The sequence below is a fragment of the Cynoglossus semilaevis genome, chromosome 3 (assembly GCF_000523025.1).
Source record: "Cynoglossus semilaevis isolate Cse_v1.0 chromosome 3, Cse_v1.0, whole genome shotgun sequence".
NCBI lineage: Eukaryota > Metazoa > Chordata > Actinopteri > Pleuronectiformes > Cynoglossidae > Cynoglossus > Cynoglossus semilaevis.
The window spans coordinates 10,601,541-10,619,750 of record NC_024309.1 but is presented as its reverse complement, the minus strand read 5'-3'; the positions used below and the strand labels follow the sequence as shown (position 1 = coordinate 10,619,750).

The 18,210-nt window shown below is 40.7% G+C and overlaps 2 protein-coding genes and 1 long non-coding RNA gene across 4 annotated transcripts in view; 1 reads left to right on the top strand and 2 right to left on the bottom strand.

The window, feature by feature from the left end:
- Window positions 1–4,777, top strand: part of plcd1a (phospholipase C, delta 1a) — a 13,490-nt gene extending 8,713 nt beyond the window's left edge. For both annotated transcript variants that reach the window (XM_025054754.1, XM_008307931.3), the window contains exons 6-16: window positions 16–95; window positions 180–381; window positions 625–769; window positions 892–1,044; window positions 2,301–2,450; window positions 2,547–2,703; window positions 2,783–2,899; window positions 3,005–3,183; window positions 3,398–3,530; window positions 3,615–3,764; window positions 3,902–4,777. In XM_025054754.1, coding sequence (XP_024910522.1) covers window positions 16–95; window positions 180–381; window positions 625–769; window positions 892–1,044; window positions 2,301–2,450; window positions 2,547–2,703; window positions 2,783–2,899; window positions 3,005–3,183; window positions 3,398–3,530; window positions 3,615–3,764; window positions 3,902–3,993 — 1,558 coding nt within the window. In that variant the 3' untranslated portion in view covers window positions 3,994–4,777. The remainder of the gene's footprint in view (window positions 1–15; window positions 96–179; window positions 382–624; window positions 770–891; window positions 1,045–2,300; window positions 2,451–2,546; window positions 2,704–2,782; window positions 2,900–3,004; window positions 3,184–3,397; window positions 3,531–3,614; window positions 3,765–3,901) is intronic.
- Window positions 4,778–15,298, bottom strand: vill (villin-like). The gene is given in 21 exon segments (XM_017031683.2): window positions 4,778–5,530; window positions 5,777–6,058; window positions 6,234–6,302; window positions 6,573–6,761; window positions 7,118–7,262; window positions 7,373–7,518; window positions 7,594–7,773; window positions 8,114–8,272; window positions 8,573–8,710; window positions 8,807–8,907; window positions 9,219–9,372; window positions 9,498–9,525; window positions 9,527–9,591; window positions 9,696–9,774; window positions 9,865–10,070; window positions 10,233–10,343; window positions 10,578–10,686; window positions 11,344–11,543; window positions 11,708–11,782; window positions 11,937–12,020; window positions 15,002–15,298. Coding segments are annotated over 21 exon segments (2,682 nt in total). The 5' UTR covers window positions 15,050–15,298; the 3' UTR covers window positions 4,778–5,416.
- A 1,891-nt stretch (window positions 15,299–17,189) lies between these two features.
- On the bottom strand, window positions 17,190–18,160 carry LOC112486887 (uncharacterized). The gene is made up of 2 exons (XR_003049446.1): window positions 17,951–18,160; window positions 17,190–17,814 (listed from the first exon to the last, which is right to left on the bottom strand). It is a non-coding gene; the product is annotated as an uncharacterized LOC112486887 (long non-coding RNA).
- Window positions 18,161–18,210: the final 50 nt, after the last annotated feature.

Sequence of the window (18,210 nt, the reverse complement as noted above, 5' to 3'; positions counted from 1 at the left end):
GGACCTGTTATACTACATGTGGAACGAGGAGAGGGAGCAGGTGGCACTGGAGGACGCCGTGAAGCTCATTGACAAATACGAGATGGACGAGACAGGTAGGTTCAAACCACGAAACCCGACTGACCTGGCTATGGTCCACGCAGCGTCTCTGATCTCTCTCCTTCTCCTCTGGTCTGCAGCAAAACAGAAGAAGCACATGACCAAAGATGGCTTCCTGATGTACCTGCACCATGGAGAGGGATCCATCCTTAACCCAGCCCACAAGGGGGTGTACCAGGACATGAGCCAGCCCCTCAACCACTATTACATCTCCTCCTCACACAACACGTACCTGATGGAGGACCAGCTGAAAGGACCCAGCAGCACAGAAGCCTACATCAAGTAACTACTACTACACCAAACAGTGTCAAATAAAAATACTCTCCAAAGGAAGACAAAGGATGGAAAAAAATTAAATATAATATTGAAGTCAGGTTTGCCGGCTTTAGAAAATGTAATAAATGTCAGAGAGCAGATGTTTCAGGTCCGTAGACGACGTCACAGGCCAGAGTTACAGTACTTTTCCAGATACTTTCCCATTCCAGATTCTAGAACTTTATACATCAAGTACTGTGTTCCTCTCAGAGCACTAATGAAGAGCTGTCGCTGTGTTGAGCTGGACTGCTGGGACGGGGCTAACGGGGAACCGGTGATTTATCACGGCTACACTTTGACCTCCAAAATCCTGTTCAAGGACGCCATCAAAGCTATCAAAGAATTTGCCTTCAAAGTACGTAAGTGTTTCCTACGAGGAACCACCTGATCCTGTCGTGAACCAATCGATACGTTCCTTATTCTAAGTAGCGGTGAGGAGCCTTTGACCTTCAACCTTCTGCTGTCCTCACTTTTCAGACATCTGAATACCCAGTGATCCTGTCCCTGGAGAACCACTGCTCCGTGGACCAACAGAAGCTCATGGCCCATCACATGATCTCCATTCTGGGTGATGCTTTGGTCACAAAGCCTCTGGGCAACACCATGCCCACCAACTTCCCCTCACCTCAGGTGTGTGCTCTGAAAAAAAACACCACTTATTCTTTTATTTATCTTCCTTCACCTTGACCTCCTTCTACACATCCCTCCTATCCTTCCTCTCTTCCCCTTTCTTTATTTCCCTTTTGTTGTGCTACTGCCACCTACTGGTCGTTTCATCTTCATCTCCTCAGTTGCAGCTCAAGCCTTCATTGTGTGATAAACACCAACAGGACACCACACCTCAAAATTACAGCATTAAACAAATTCAAACTCAGTGACATCATCGTTTTTTCCATTTTCCTGTTTACTGTGAGTTCACATTAGGTTTGTTTAGAAAAGGAAGTATTTCATTAGGCTAAAGTTCTTCTCAATATCTGATGGACCAAAAATAAAAGACAACACCACAAGTTTACTGATAACTGATAATACATATAAATACTTATATATTTTTTTTCCAATTGGAGACAATTCTGTAAAATTCTGAATGAGAATGTCTTCAGTTTGAACTGCGTTCTGTGCCTTATTCAGAATACACAATCTGTGAGCCTCGGAGGAAAATGTGATGCAGTCATTATCCATGATCCATTACTGAACTTTTTCCTTCCTGTCATAGATTCTGAGGAGCAGGTCCAGTCTTAAGGCTTTTCCACTTTACTGAATGAAAATTTGATTTTCAACCCCAGATATGTGGGGGGGGGGGGGCACCACAAAAAGTAGCTGTTGCTTCACAAAATTTGGACAACTTTCCAACTTTATTTTCCAGAGATTTTAAAACAGCATCAGATGGAATAAAATACAGTCAGATTTAGAGAAACCTCACTCAAAACAATAATGCTTCTCAATAAAAAATGTCTGGGAGCTGATCCTACTCCTCCCCCACTCAATATCACATGTTACGTGTTACATCACTGCCACCTATTGGCCTGTTTTAAACTGATTATTGTGTCTTCCCAATGATTAAGTGCTGACAGAAAACTCAAAGCAAAAGAAAATACAGGCAGAGGGCAGCACTGTACACTTCTAAGGGGTAGTCGGTTAATAACGCTTCTCAATAAAAAATTGTTGATCCTACTCCTCCCCCACTCAATATCACATGTTACATGTTACATCACTGCCACCTATTGCACTGTACACTTCTAAGGGGTAGTCGGTGTGATTTTATAGTATTTCTTCACAAAGTGACAGAATACAATATCACAAAATCATTTAATACATACATTCGACAAAGGGATGTTAAAGAATTGAACAGATATATTGGCTAACTTCCTTCGTCTTTGTGAGTGCAGCAGCTGAAGGGGAAATTCCTCATCAAGGGGAAGCGACTAAACAAACTGGATGCTGTCTTCAGCAACAACAGCACCATAGAAGAAGACACAGTGTCGGAGGAGGACGAGGCCGCAGATTGTAAAGAGAATGAACAAAAATCCAAATCAAAGGTTGGTCCCTGACAACACGTCGGTGTAAAAATAACTCCTGACTAACTGCGAGTGTGCCACTGCCGTAAACAACCTGAATTATCATGTCCTTTGCAGAAATCCAAGATCAAACTGGCCAAAGAGCTGTCCGACCTCGTGGTCTACTGTAAGAGCGTTCACTTCAACGGCTTTGAACACGCCAAAGACAACCAGGCCTTTTACGAGATGTCCTCCTTCAAAGAGAGTAAAGCCTTCAACCTGGCTGAGTCCTCAGGTAAACACTCAGACCAGCTGAGGCGCTGAGAAAAACACCATGATTTCTGTGGTTTAAAGTTATGGTTCTCTTCTCACAGCTACTGCCTACATGCATCACAACATGGACAAACTGAGTCGGATTTACCCAGCAGGCTCCAGAACTGACTCTTCCAACTACAACCCTGTGCCCATGTGGAACGTTGGCTGTCAGATTGGTAAACTTTACGCTCTGGAGGCAGAAATCCAACCCATAAACATCAGACTACATTTAAAATGATTGACTGTGGTTCCAGTTCCCTCATTCTAAATTTGGTTTTCAGTGGCGCTGAACTTCCAGACTCCCTCCAAAGAGATGCACGTAAACCAGGGACGGTTTCTGCAAAATGGTGTCAGTGGCTACATCCTGAAACCGGAATTCCAGAGGAGTCTGTCTTCCCAGTTTGATCCCAACACACTAACCAAAGGGCCCTGGCTGAAGAAGAAGGTTTTCCATGTCATGGTAAAATGAATAAATTCTGTTTATGATCTATTTAATGCACTTTATAGATATAATACATAAATAATGTTTGTAAATCTTAGTAATTGTTAAAAAATTTTTTTTTTTAATTTTCAGTTATACAAATATTCATGTACATAGCCAGTCATGGTCAAAAGCTTTTATGCAAATGTGCTGTTGGTATAAATGATCTTTTTTGGTGTTTGTCTATTATCAGATTATCTCAGCTCAGCAGTTGCCCAAGGACAAGGACAAGCACAAGTCCATCGTGGACCCTCTGGTGAGGGTGGAGATCCATGGTGTACCAGCAGACAATGACAGCAAAGAGACGGACTATATTGAAAACAATGGTATTTTGAGATTGTTCCTACTGCACCAGTGTCTAATACAAGTTCATGTTAATCAGTGAGTTAATCATCTGGATGATATTCCAGGCTTCAAACCCATGTGGAATAAAAACTTCCAGTTCACCATCCATGTCCCAGAGCTGGTCATGGTGAAGTTTGTGGTGGAAGACCATGACTCAACGTCCAATAATGATCTCATTGGCCAGTACTGTCTACCACTCACCAGTATACAGAACGGTAAGTCATTTGTTTATGGTTTCAACACTGAAATTTCATCTTAATAATTATTTTTAGCCTACATTAGCGTCTTTTGTGCTCTGTTTAAGTTAACTATAAACAATTTCCGATTTTAAACGGATCTATTATTCCCCTAGGCTATCGCCACGTGCCCCTGCTCACCAAGCGGGGTGACGTGATCAGCTCAGCCGGACTCTTCGTGCACCTCATGATCCTGGACGCTCCGTAGACTGGTGTGGAAAAGCCTTAACCCAGACATTTTGTGTTTGTTTTCTTTCGTCTTGCACGCAGCTGCTGACTCAGACTGTCTGTAACTTTTTCCTGTCTGTTTGTACTTGTAGCTTTTTAAGCAGTGGTTTTACAGAGCTTCATCTGAGAGTAATGGAAAAAAGAGTGAATGAAAATGTGAATGAAAAGTGGGTTTATGAAATTATTTAAAGAAAGGCATGAAACTGTCTGCTGAGATTTTATTTCCTTTTACAATCATTACAATGTTTTTTTCCAAGCAACACAACAAGCACTCAACTAGTTTAGTCATTAAGCAAAGGTGTGGGTTCGAATATGTAGGCACAGAGTCCGCAGCTACTCTAGCACTGAGCACCCTCTGATGTGTGGAACTGTACGACTTCATTCTGTGTTTATAGCCCTAACATTGTGGGTTTCACATCTCTCTGTGTTTTTTAAGCAGCAAATTTCAGGTGCAAAGACTATTTGCAAAAAAGGGGAAAAGAGGCGTGGAGAACATAAACATTTAGTTTTAAATAACATTCCCACTTACTCTACCTCTAACTGTGTGTTAAGAGACACAACCATCCACTCACCTTTTAGCAAATACAGTATGTTCCTGACCTAACACACATTAACTGACTCTGGCTTGTGCCAAACGAGCAATAATACGTTCAATCATGATTTCCATTTGTTTTTTCTTTAGTGACAACGCTGGCATCTCATTTTCTCCTGCAACTGATCTGCATTTGCACCTAATCTAAAATAAAACACCGATAACCAGTGAATTAAGGATTTGTGTTTATTTATAATTTAAATGATTCAGCAAAGCAAAAAATAAAAACATTCAAAGTATAGATATAAAGAGAGGTCCCCAACCTTTGTGTTACCACGGACCGGTTTCATGTTAACACGTGCGGTGAAAATACCAAACAAACAACGTGATACGACATTAAACAAAAATAAAGTGCACAAAGTAAAACTTACCAATGCCACGTTCTACAGTGTTGTGGATGTGTCGATCACTTGTCAAAGTGCAATTGCAATAAAGCAATATGCTTTTATTTCGAAAATATAAGGCTCGTCTTCCGCCTCCTCTCCGGCATTTCCAGCATTTAAAGACGCCCTACAATAAGTGTTTATTATATGGAAAAGTGGCGATTCCGATCATGCATTTTTGTTAATTATTAGAATTATACTGTCGGCATGTCACATGGTTGGGGACCTCTGGATGAAGTTATAAAGCACATTTCAAGTGATATCCATGTCATCATCATACTTATGATTTTAATAACACTTATCAGTGTCTTTCTACGCAACTGTCATACTCGGTACAATTTGGCCAATGGTTGAGATTTTCCATGTTGATATTTACGTTATTATTTTAGTAAAAATTGACAATAAAAACCGTTATTCTTTAATCCATCTCAGAATAGTCCTGCTTTTTTCTTCAGGTCAGTTTGTTTCCACTTTGGCAGACGCTGAAATTCCAAACGGCCGGTGCCCAGAAGTTTCTCGAAATTCTCATCAGACAGGAAGTCCTGAGGTCGGAGGAGCATAAAACAAGATTAGGTTAGACTGACCCCTGCTGCGCAGGAGCTGTCACTGCATGCTCAGAAACTCAAAACCTATTTCCCTTGATGATAAAATAAATAAGTAACCTTGAATACTAGAATAGAAAGAAAAAAACTTGTGAGTTCAATGTGACTTTACCTTACCTTAAAAAAATCAGAGTTTTGACTAGAGTACATATAGTAAACCCCTGACATCTTAGATGCTGAACCCACCTCTCTCTGACAGGGGTCCACCCCCTCAGGCAGCTCACTGACAGACTTGTTCACCAGAAGTTCAGGGTCCATGTACATTCCTCCAAATGAGGGAGCAAAAGGTGAGAGGGTCACAGAGCTCTGGCCTCTACCTGCAAATGGACTGGTGGGAGTGGAGGGTCCCGGTGAAACAGGTCCAAAACTATGGAGCCTGTAAACTGGAGGGGAGGTCATAGAGCTACCTGGAGCCCTGTACCCACCTCCGCTGGGTGAATTGGGACTAATGTATGACTGCTTAAGGTCCTGCAAAGAAGTGAGGAACAATTGTTAAGATCTGTTAAGATCTGGAAGTGAGTTTTGTAATAAGGAAGAAAACAATGAAGCTCTGTCATATTGGAGACGTTGAAGGCTGATATTGTATATGTGATATTAGCATACAGTGTTAATTAGATATTGAAAATTAGTGTCAATCACTTACTACAGTGACCTGTGAGAGAGATGTTGCATCGCTCAGCTTTTTTTTCATTTCCTCATAGGAGTTGCCTCCCTGTGGAGAAGATCAAGTGAAGTAGTGCTGAAAATTAGTGGCATGCAGTGGTCCATCTGTGATCCACGAAGTCATGTGACACATCCACACATACAGTACATAAACACTGACAGGATTTGCTCACACAAAATGATTTTCTGTGTCATTCATGTGGCTGCCTACAATAATCAGTGCTGATGTCATGGAAATGTACAGTTAAGACTCTCACTAGTCATGTGACCATGCTTTATTACACGCACAGTGACTCAGAGACACTAATAATTAACTTACGCTCCACTTATGAGGATCCCACGCGTTGAACCACCCTGTAAATGTGGGCGGTTCGTGGCCCTGTTTGACAAAGACGATGGGAGTGTTGGGGTCGCGGCCCGCAGGGTGGGTCTTCAGGTATTCCTGGGCAGAGGTCCACGCCTGTTTGGTCTCAGACTGGTTGGCAGCCTTTCCAACCCAGAAGAAAATCTATGAGAGAAAAATTATGGAATTAAAACTTTTGAACTGCCTCCAAAATTATTTTTTTTAAAAACCAATTCAATTTATAAAATTAGAATCTTCAATTAACTCTAGATTTTTGCAGTCAGGACAGGATTAAAATTAACAAAGTCTTTGACCTTAAAATTGTTTTAATTTAAAAATGCAAAGATCAGTCAGTATTTATGTAGTGAGAAGAAAGTTCAAAAAAGTTCGACATTCAAAAAAGTTAGATTATGTTTTATATCTATCTAGATAAATGTGGGTTCAATGACATTCATAAAAGTTAGATTATGTTTTATATCTATCTAAGACGGTAAAGGTCTTTTGGTCTTTTGACCTCTCACCTCCTCCCAGGTGTCCAGCAGCATCACGTCCTCTTCGTCCAGGTCAGTCTGAGCAAAGTCGTCCACCTCAGTCATCTTAAATCGACCCGTCTGATTGGAGCATTCAAAGAGACGTGGGCTGTGAGGAGGCTCCTCCCTCTGCAGTCTGGAGTTAACACCAACAAAACAAAATGTCGTCAACAATCTCAAACATTAACACTTTAACTCAAATGTGACCTGATGTGATGGGGCTGCGTTCCATTTCTCTACACTTACCTCTTGTCACTGGCATAAGGAGCTTTTCCTCCCAGAGCGACCCAGAACTCCGCTGGCTCCTGGCCCTCCATCACCACCTGCTTGTCCTGCTTGGTCAGCACATTGGACATTTCCTTGGCCATCACCCTCTCATCACCGCTGCAGCCCTGGACACAGAGAGACACAGACTCAAGTAAAAGTGTTATATGTCAAAATGTTAAATAAATCAGTGCAGTTCTCACCTTTCCATACCACAGGTAACAGACGCGATCTGTCTTCAGAAGGAACACGTCGTTGGTGTTCAGAGATGAAGCTCTGGCCTGGACCTCAGTAGCTTTGGTGTTCAGCTCATGGGTTCCTCTGACCTGGAACAGCCTGGCACCACGGTCAGGGTTCACCACACCTGGTCGTCCTGTGCCGCCCTTTAGACACACACACACGCACGCACCCAACTGGCAAGTAAATATTCAACTAATCTTTGTGACTTTAGTATGGTTCATTACATCTTACATTCATGATTGATTTCCTTTAGTTTATGACAGGGAAATGACAGTGTTAAAAAAAGATAGAAAATCGGTTGAACGTTAGGCCAGAAGATAAAGATTGATAAAAGTTAGGCTGGAAAATCTAAGGTGGTGTTTCCCAAACTTTTTTGAGCCGAGACACATAGTTGACATGAGAAAAATGCCACCCCTCAGGTTGTTGAACTAAGAACTGGGCTGAAACTGCTCTAATTACTGTCTCTAATATAAAAAATCCTACCTCGAAGATGATGAGTTTTCCTTTGAACATAGCCAGGAAGTGTCGGGGCTCCTTTCCCATCACCACCCTGACCTGGACTGGAGCTCCGTTATATTTATTATCCACAGTAACAGCCTGGTAGGCACAGGCCGTGATCTCATCATTGGTGGCGTGTAGACCCTGAAGCAAAACATTTCAAATACGAAGAAAAAATTAAAATCAGAGACTGTATAATAGAAACAGGACAGGAAGAGAGAAAATAAAGGTGAAGGCTGAATATTATTGGTTAACGCATCAGTTGAACTATCCAATAGGAGCCTGAGCATGAGACCACACGAGTACTCATAGAGTCAGGAAACGTCACAGATGTCGTTTGAGTTAGAGATCGTCCATGAAGGTGTCACCTGACCATGCCACTATTGGACGATTTAACAGCCAATCACATGTTGAGATACACAGTTAAATATGTTATATACTGACCTGCCACATGTAGAGGATGTACTGCTGCTGATGAGCTCTTTTGTACGTGTACAGTATCAGGTAACAGTCCCCACCATAGAACTGTCCATATGTTTTGGGATTCACCTCAGCCAGCTCCAAGTTCTCAATGCGCCACACCTGATATAGGCAGAAAGGCCGAATGACATAAAAAAAAAAAATATATATATATATCTGTATCCACTGATGGTGTAAGAAACACTTCATCTGCTCCACCTTAATGTCTCCTGACGCATCGTCCACCATGCGCTGCTGTGCTGCCAGCTCAGGGCGGGCGTGGAGCTCCATCACATTGAACTTCCCCTGGTCGACCTTCGCTGTATGAACAACCAAAGTACAGTCGTACGTGAATGAAATACCGGATATATTTTTATATTTAATATATTTTATTGGAAGTTCAAACAATCATTTCACTCTCAATCAGGATTAGCTATAAAAAGGATCACCTGTTAAAGGCAAGTGACAAAAACCACTGCAGACAGGATGTGTGAATTTTAAGGTCGAATTGTGTTCAAAAGATTTCAGTTGTTATCACAAAGTTCTCAGAAATCAGAGTTTGAATAAAATAATACATTTTTTTAATCAGTTAAAAACCACACAATTTTAACAGGACTTTGTTCGGGTTTACCTATCTTTCCCACACTGTGGGTTGTTCCCAGCCCCTGAGTTTGTCCCTTATCCTTCCAGGACTTGAACAAGTGCTTGAACAAGGCTGATTCTCCACCCTCACTCATCACCTCCACCCTGGTGCTGGCCGGGTAGTTCTTAGCTTTGATATAGCTCTGGAAGAAATCGTCCAGTTAAAACTTCAGCTGATTATGGCCAAATAACGTTGAAGTTCCAGCGATAAGGGCGGAGAACACTGACCTCTTGTGGAGAGACATTTGTTAAATTTTCATGAACTCACCATGGCTCGGTTCATGGCATTGCGCTTCCTTCGAGGCGTGTTTGCCTTTCCACACCATCACACTGGAGCCGTTCTGGTCCACGATGTAACAGTCCTGACATTGGAGAAAAATTAAAAAAAAAAGAACAATGACTCTGAAACAACAGGACAAAAAAAATAATCTTTGACCCGGAAATTGGGGGTGTGCAGTGTGATTACCGAAGACTGCAGCAGGTCTTGTGTTAGAGGTTGTGTCGCCACCTCTTGAACCACGACATTACCATTGTTATCAAAAACACTAGAACCAAGGGGAAACAAGTTGATGTCATCACAAATCACATCTCTACTTTTTCACAGTGCTAATTTAGGACAAATATTGATTGCTCACTGGTACAGCTTGACACTGGAGTTGTGCACGGTGTTAGGTGCATCATCAGGCGTGGCCTCCTTCAGGTGACCACTCCTCTGACCCAGCACTGCATTCATGGCCTTCATCAGATCAGGAGAATCCTTCTCATGACCTCCCTCCACCACACCAATCTGAGCGCGACCTCCTCTCTCCCTGTCGCGGATGTCCTGGGCCAACAGCACAGCCTGGAGCCAGAATTGGACAAAGTAGAACCAAGTTTATAATCGAGGGTTTCCTGACGTAAATATATGGAATTTATTTAAAGTATATACAGTTAGGCTTTTCTGCAACAGCAGTACTCTTACTCTTCCTTTTCCTTTAATTTCTACTTCAGAAGGAAACTGTACCTTCAACTTCTCACTCCTGTTGCTCTTGGGGCCGTTCCACTGCACTATGGTTTTCCCCATATCCAGGAGGAATATGTCCCCGCTGTTGAAGCTCTTCCATGACACCTCCACCTGCACACAGGCACGCACACTTCTATATGATGGACACTTTAATTCATTCATTTACCATCATTTAAATATTCAGACAGATAATGTGAAGGATTTACTACAACACCGCTTATTTAATGAGTAATTAACGTCCGTTAGGGTGAGAGGTGCAGCAGGGTGAGAGGTGCAGCAGGGTGAGAGGTGCAGCAGGGTGGAGCAGCAGGGCGGTGCAGATCGTCCCTGTTAATAATTTCCTACCTCTTTGGCTGTGACATGTTTCTTCCCTTTGACGTGCAGGAGTCGCAGGACGTTGTAGGCATTTGTGTCAACATGGGTGAAACCCGAGGCCACTCCTCCCTTCTTGTATCTGCAGAGAGAGATCAGCAGAGTGGGCAAAGGTCAGGTGTCATAAAGAGGACAGATGAAGTAATATGTCTGCAAAAGGCTGCGGCACAGCTGGTGTTTACATAGTGAAGTTATTAGAATGCTAATAGAATTTTAATTTTGTTAATAAATACTGACATTTATGAGGGCCTGAAATTCATAGAAATTATGTGAATTTGAAATAAAATAAAAACATTCCCCGACCGTGGTTTCCTTAGAGTGGAACACTGGCTTAACAGCGCCCCCAAAAGACAGCAGGAAGTAGTTTCATTTCATGTGGAGTTTTGCTTCGCAAATCTATCACTTTAGAAAGTGCAGCACGCAGCCATTTCCCAAATACAGTTTAGACCTCATTAACAGACGTGAAAAAAGTTTATATATAGCTATGTATGAAGATATATAAAACTTTAACTTCTTATTTAGCGCTAACACCTGTGGTTTATGTACCACATACGGGGTATGTAAATATACAAAAGAATCTTTGACTGTTAGAAAAGATGACAATGATTAAATGTTATACAGGAAGTAGCATCTGTTGAGCTAATCCAGTACTCCACAACATTCAGAAATCACACACAGGGATTAGCCGCGTTAGCTTTGCCTCTGGAAGATTACAGCTCACAGCTTTTCTTTCACTCACATGATGCCATTTTTGAAGTAGCCCCTGAATCGCGGTGATTCGCTGCCCTGAACCTCCCTGTGCTGCACTGGGCTGCGCCCCAGATGCTCGTCCAGCTGGGTGACGTAGAGGGCGGCCGCACCCTGCTCGTCCTGAGACGAGGCCTTTCCTATCCAGTAGTGAATGTCAGCAGACTGTCCCGAACCTCTACTCTCTGTCATCTAAATAAAAAAAAACATATACACGGAGAGACAAATATTTCACATTAAGACTATGAGTCACACGTCGCAGTAGTAGTAAATATTTCACATTAAAACTATGAGTCACACGTCGCAGTAGTAGTTGTTGTTGTTGAGTCTGGCTGTGGCCAAAACACTGCACTCACATGTAGAACAACATAACAGTCTCCTTCAAAGAAGTTGCCAAAGCTCTGGGCGGGAACAGGAACCATCTTCAGGTCCTGAGGTTCAGTCATACACATGGTAAATATTTCAAAATCTCACACATAAATAGAATTTGGTGCCACACCCTGGTTAATGCAGAGCGGCTGCACCACAGATGTCAACATTGGCAGAGTGGCGGTTTTCATGGTGTTTGTTTTGGGATTGACTCACGTTGATGGTCCATATCTGCAGGCCTGGCTTTCGAGTGACTTTTTTGAAAGCCTCCTGATTGTCATCGCTCATCATTCTGCTCAACTGGAACACAAACAGAAATAATGCTTTGTGATTGTCATTATGTGTTTGTAATGACGTACACAAAGAGAACCTACTGTGCCGGCAACTATTTAGTCAATGTGTAAATAAACACGAATTAGCCAAATGACATGTTGATACCTCGAAAAATATATTTCACAAAGAGAGAAATGTAAAAACAAAACAACAAGAAAAAAAAGAAAAGAGGAAAGAAGTATTTGTGCAATATTTTGTGAGTATTTTACAAACCAATATCATAACGGGTTTTTTGAATATACAGTATATATATGACACTATATACAGTGAGTTAGCACATTAGCTTCGGGCCTGTGGCCCTGCTCTGTTCCTCGCCCCACAGTTTGGTCATTGCTGCAGGTGTAAAAATGGAATACACATGGAATAAGGTGAGGAGCTGCCCAGCACACACCTTTATTAATATAAATACCTCAGGTATTCATGGCCTCAGATAAGGAGCCACACACACACACACACACACACACCATTACACATCATTATAACTGTGCAGAAATAACAGGGTGATTACTTTTACTAACTTTTACTGCAGGTACTATGACCCCGAGCTGAGTCCAAGATCAATGATTATCTGATACATAAAATAAAGGTACATTAAACTAGATTTAGCTTCATCTAGTGGTGACATTCTCACACAACAGCAAAAAACAACCAAAACTAACAAAAAAGAAAACACTTTCACTCGAAAATCTCCAGATAACTGTGTCTGGATATTAATCAATAATAAGATTAAAGATGTGATTTATCACCATATATTATACCTATTTTACCCATTTGAATCAGATCATGTTTTCATCTCATCTGCTCCATAATCTGACTCTGTCATGTCCATCATCTGATTAGTCCTTTGTCACCATGTGGCTCTGGTTTGTGCGTGAACGGTTTTAAAAAGGCCAATATAACAGAAAGAGAGTGTGTGTGAGTAAAGGGTGTAAAAGGTGAACAATAGATCATGTGTGTGGAGTCATTCCTCTGACTATAAAGAACAGTGTCAGAACCAACTGACATGAATGGATATTTACAGTAAATAAAAAATAATATTAATATTATAATCATCATGATGCAAGCACAGTGTGTATAACTGTAGAATGAAGCTGTTCTGCTCTTCACCAGAAGCTGTTGACCATAATTCTACTTTAACCATAATAAAAGTCGGACCACACCCTCCAGGTCCTGTCAGTCCATTCACATCTCAAATAACACTTTAGTATCAGGATCTCTGAGTAAAAAACATGTTAGTCAGAATGTTTTTGTCAAAGATAAGAAAAAATTAAACTCAAATGTAATCTCAAACTTAAAGAAAAAAAACACATGAACTCTAGGTAGAAGAAAAACAAGACTTCAGTCTCAGAATCTTACCAAATATGAAGAGATTATAATTTCACAAGTAAATCATACGCTACATTTACAGCAGTCATAATTCATGTCCATAAGTCCAATCATCCTTTAAACCATAATCCTCAAATAAAAAAATAGACCAGGAAGTCAAATAATTTAAGAACACACAGCATATTATTTAAATATTATGCACAGGTTTAGCTTAAATCCCACTGACAGTTAAACGTGTTGATGTAGCTGCACCGGCGCTTCCTTTTGATCATATGTAAAAATAACTTTGCATTATGAAAAGTGGAAAAAGAAAAAGATAAAACCATCAAGTCAGACTGGTTGCAGGTAAGTCCACCTGGTTTTACTCTTCACACCAGCTCTCAGTTCACTCTGAACGCTATCATCTCTGTCAGGACTAAATATAATTCAATAATTTACATTATTACAATATTTCTCCACACGTGATTAAAAAAGGCTGAAAAAACAACAAAAGAAATCTATCAAAGAGTCAGAGATGAACGTCTCACCTGATGCTGCTCCAGCTCCTGCAAGAATATGGAACTCAGTCTGTGAGATGATGAGCTTTTATGTTGAAAAGTATCACTGCACACACACACACACACACAAGCCTGGATGTGTTTGCCTCCACACCCACATATAAACACACCTGTAATTTCCTGCTCTCATGAAGTACTCAGATTAGCCTCAGACTCAGAGACCACGGCGGAGACACTGAAAGTTCTACGTGTGAGTTCTCGACAGCAGACGGAACCGTTATTAACCAGAACCATTCATTCAACATCTGCTCCAGCTCCAGCTGATGGAGACGGCAGGAGCTTCTCGCTCGGTGCTGCCTCACGAGCACAAAGAGCCTCCAGGTGGAGACCATTGAAGTCTGAGATCTCCGTGTCTCCACTCCAGGTGGAGACCCAGGTGACACTATTGAAGTCTGAGATCTCCGTGTCTCCAGGACCAAATCACTTAAGTCATATCACAAAACCAAACACAGAGAACAACCGGATCCACAGATCACCAAGTACCACCACTGGTAGGTATACCAGCGGTTGAGCAACACAGCTTAAGATGAAAAACTAATACTTGAACGCTCTCAACCACCTCCATCCACAAAATAGTGACACCTAGGGGTCTGTGGAGGTATTGCAGGGGTGTCATCCGTTTTTTTTGTTGTCTATAAATCCACAGTATTAGAAAGCCATTATGAACACATTGTTACACAACAGGAAAAACAATGATAAGATAATTACAGTTTTTTAATACTCCAACCGCAAAGACTCTGAATACTACTGAATACTACTGAATACGAGACTCTGAATACTGAATACTACTGAATACTGAATTCTAATAGAATACAATACAAAGGCGTGAAGGAGCTGATGTCATGACAGAAACCTTCACAGGCATCAAGCACTCTTTCACAGGAAGACTTCACAACAGTATAAACATTTAAACCAAACTCGGTTGTTAAACACTGCAGTCAGGAGTTTTAATCCACGGCTCAGCATCAGAGGAAATCAATGTTATGCAACCGTTTCATTTACTTCTTAGTTTGTCAGCTTCAAATACCAAAAGAAATCATTTTTCTTTTTTTTATCATTTCTTACCTTTGACCCTAACCTCTCAGTTCTTGATGCACGTCTTGGATCCATCATGAAGATATAATCATTTCAACAAGAAAGTGAAAGAAATTGGCACAAATCGGGAGAAAGAATGTGCAAATGAAAAAGTGCAAAGAAGAAAGAAAAGAGGAATTCTTTAAGCTGAGAGAGAAAAGGCTGAGTGGAGGCTCACTAATCCTCCATGCTGCACTGAGAGTGGCTGCAGCGTAAGCGGAAGCTGAAGGTTCACATCAAGATATCACATGCAGCTTCGCTGCTCTGGGTCGAACATTAACCAGGGCATAATATTAATGCAGCTGCAGATCATTTAGCCACGCAGGCGATGGAGTCTGACCTTTATGGAGAGGCTGACACTCAGGGAGTGAAGGGTAAATGTTCAAATGTCCAAAAAGGTTCCTGAATACAATGTTCACACCACTGACTACAGAGGTCAACAACTGTGTCTGTCACACTGGGCCACACCTTTGGAGCCGGAAACTCAAAATAAAATAAAATAAAAATCACATTTTGTCTAACATTATTATTTGATCAGGGACCAGGTTTGGACCATTTGCAGGATCGAATATGATCCACGGGCCACCAGTTGATAACCCCTGGACTAGGGTTTATACAGGACAGTACTTTACCATCTAATGAATATAGTTATTTCATGAATGATGCTAACCTTTAGCTACCACGGCTAGTGTTTGACAGCTTTGTGCTTTTTATGAATGGCTATTACCTATTACCTTTGTGGCTAATTATGTTCAGACTAATAATAAAAAGATGTTTAAATACAACAAAAAAAACCCAAAACTTTAACTTTTCTTTTTAGCCTAAGAATGACGCCAGCCTTCTACATTACAGTCACATTGAGAAACAAACTCGAATCGATTGAATCTTTTAAAGTGTTGTGCTTGTGCTGTGTTGTTGCAGTATTATTAGCTACGGGATTTCTTTTAAAAAGGAATCAAACCTGTTCTTTAACCTCGCTTTAACCGACCGATAAGCCGTAAATGACTATGTAAATTTAAACAATTTAATTGTAAACAAAACTCTTTTTACCCATCGTTCACTGAAGCAGGTCGTCTTTCACGTCACTACAAAAAGGGTTCGTGTGAACACAGCAGTGTCGTCTTCCACCCATTCATAGCGTTTACCTTTGAATCCAAACAGATGAATGTAGTGTATTTGTTTTACAATTTAGACTTTAGCCACCAGGTGGTGCTGTGGCACAGAGATAAATATTAAAACAATAAGGTCGTTTTGGTTTCTTTTTCTGAATTGAAAACTAGCATGAAGTTTTATCAAATCTACATTTGTATAAAGCGCAGTATAAATAATTATTAATACTATTATTAATACTAACAAGGTAGCACTACGACTACTACCTCTAACTACCACTACTAGATTGTTAATACTACGACTAGTACTACTGGTACTGCTAATGCGACCTATAATAGTATTAATAATAAATTCAATAAAGCCAGAGCTAAATATTGTTGTTTTTAGTAATATTACTAATATGTTTAACACGTCTATTAGTTCTACAACTAATAACAATTAACTAAATAAAACCTAATGATTTTAAAAATTAAATAAGCAGCACTAGTACATCTGATACTACTATTAGCTGTAATATTTAATAAAATAAATTCCATATTAAGTAAATATGGCTGATTTGTAAGTATTATTACTGGTACTACTACAATAATATGTAAAAAATAAAAAGCTGATTTTAACTGGAAATTAAAACTGGTAATTACATGGCAAATATTAAAATTCCACAGACTGCAGGACAGAGTGGAGGCAGACATTGGTTGGATAAGTGCTGAGAAGACATGATGAACCAATGAGGTTTGAGAGGGAGCTGCCAGGTAAGAGGAGCAGAGGAGAAGCCCAGAGAAGATGGTGGGTGTGTTGTAGCTTTAGATGTTGGTGAACACCCTGACCTGCTGTGCCGTCAATTAATTGAACCCATGTGACCAGAAGAGTCCAATAAAGACGACTTACAGTTCCCTCACACCACCCTGACCTGCTGTGCCGTCAACTAATTAATAAAGACGACTTACAGTTCCCTCACAGACTCGGTGGATCTTTCCGTGGTGTCGTCACTACAGTCAGAAAAATCACATCATGTTATGAATCAGGTGTTACAGCAACTCATGCCTTCAAGTCACCACGGTGAAAACCATGACAGTGTGCAAACCTGCAACTTTTATTAATAATGTTTTACAGTACGATTTGAACAGCATCCTTTACAACAATGCACCACGATCCCACTCTACCCCAGTAAATACGTAGTTTCACATCCTCTAAGCTAATCGTTATATTTGACTCCGATGTTCAACAGCCGCCGTCGGACTGTGACGTTAAAACAAAGAAAAAAAATAGGATCAATTTACATGTCATTACGATGTCATTTAACAACAAATCACATCCAATTGTAAAACTCTTTGGTAAATTTGACCATTAAACATTGCATAACTGAAAGGAATAAGAAAAAAAAACACCATTGGAGTTTAATGAGGGAGAGTAATAATTCTTAATTCTCCCAGGTTAATGTTGAAAGATTTTAATTTCTGCCACTGAAAGATTTCAGGTATACAGTTAATACTCAGAATAAAAAGTTGTGCACCCCCACCCACAGCCAGACACAATAAAACCAGCACAGTAATGAAGGCACTTCATTCTGTAAGAGAAGATGAATCACAGTCGATTGAACAAAAGGTCAGTCAAGAAATAAGGGCCTGCAAACAGTAAGAGAACAAAAAACAACGCAGCTCAACGACGGTCAATCCAACCAACCAAAGGTCAATCTGAGAAAAGAAACAAACAAAAAAAGAATCGTCAAAGAGTTCATTCTGGTAACTAAAATAGTAAAACGTTGTCTCTCTGTGATAGAAAAATTACTTTAGTGTATCTGGGTCTTACAAAGATAGAGTATGTACATACTAGAGTAATATAATCTGTGTCATCATCAGCAGGAGTTCTGTACAAAGGGTCCAAAAATCTAGAGACGGTGAGATTCCAGACAGATGCTCCCCCTGGAGGTGATTTCTTTATTGAGATAAATGTCCTGAAACCCTGGCATCAGGAGACGGCCAGTGGAGGATGATGATGCTGTGAAGCCATGGCGTGGAGGTGATACCTATGTGGATCAAGAACTGGAAATTTGTTCTGGCATTGGTTTGTAACAAAATGTAATGCATGTC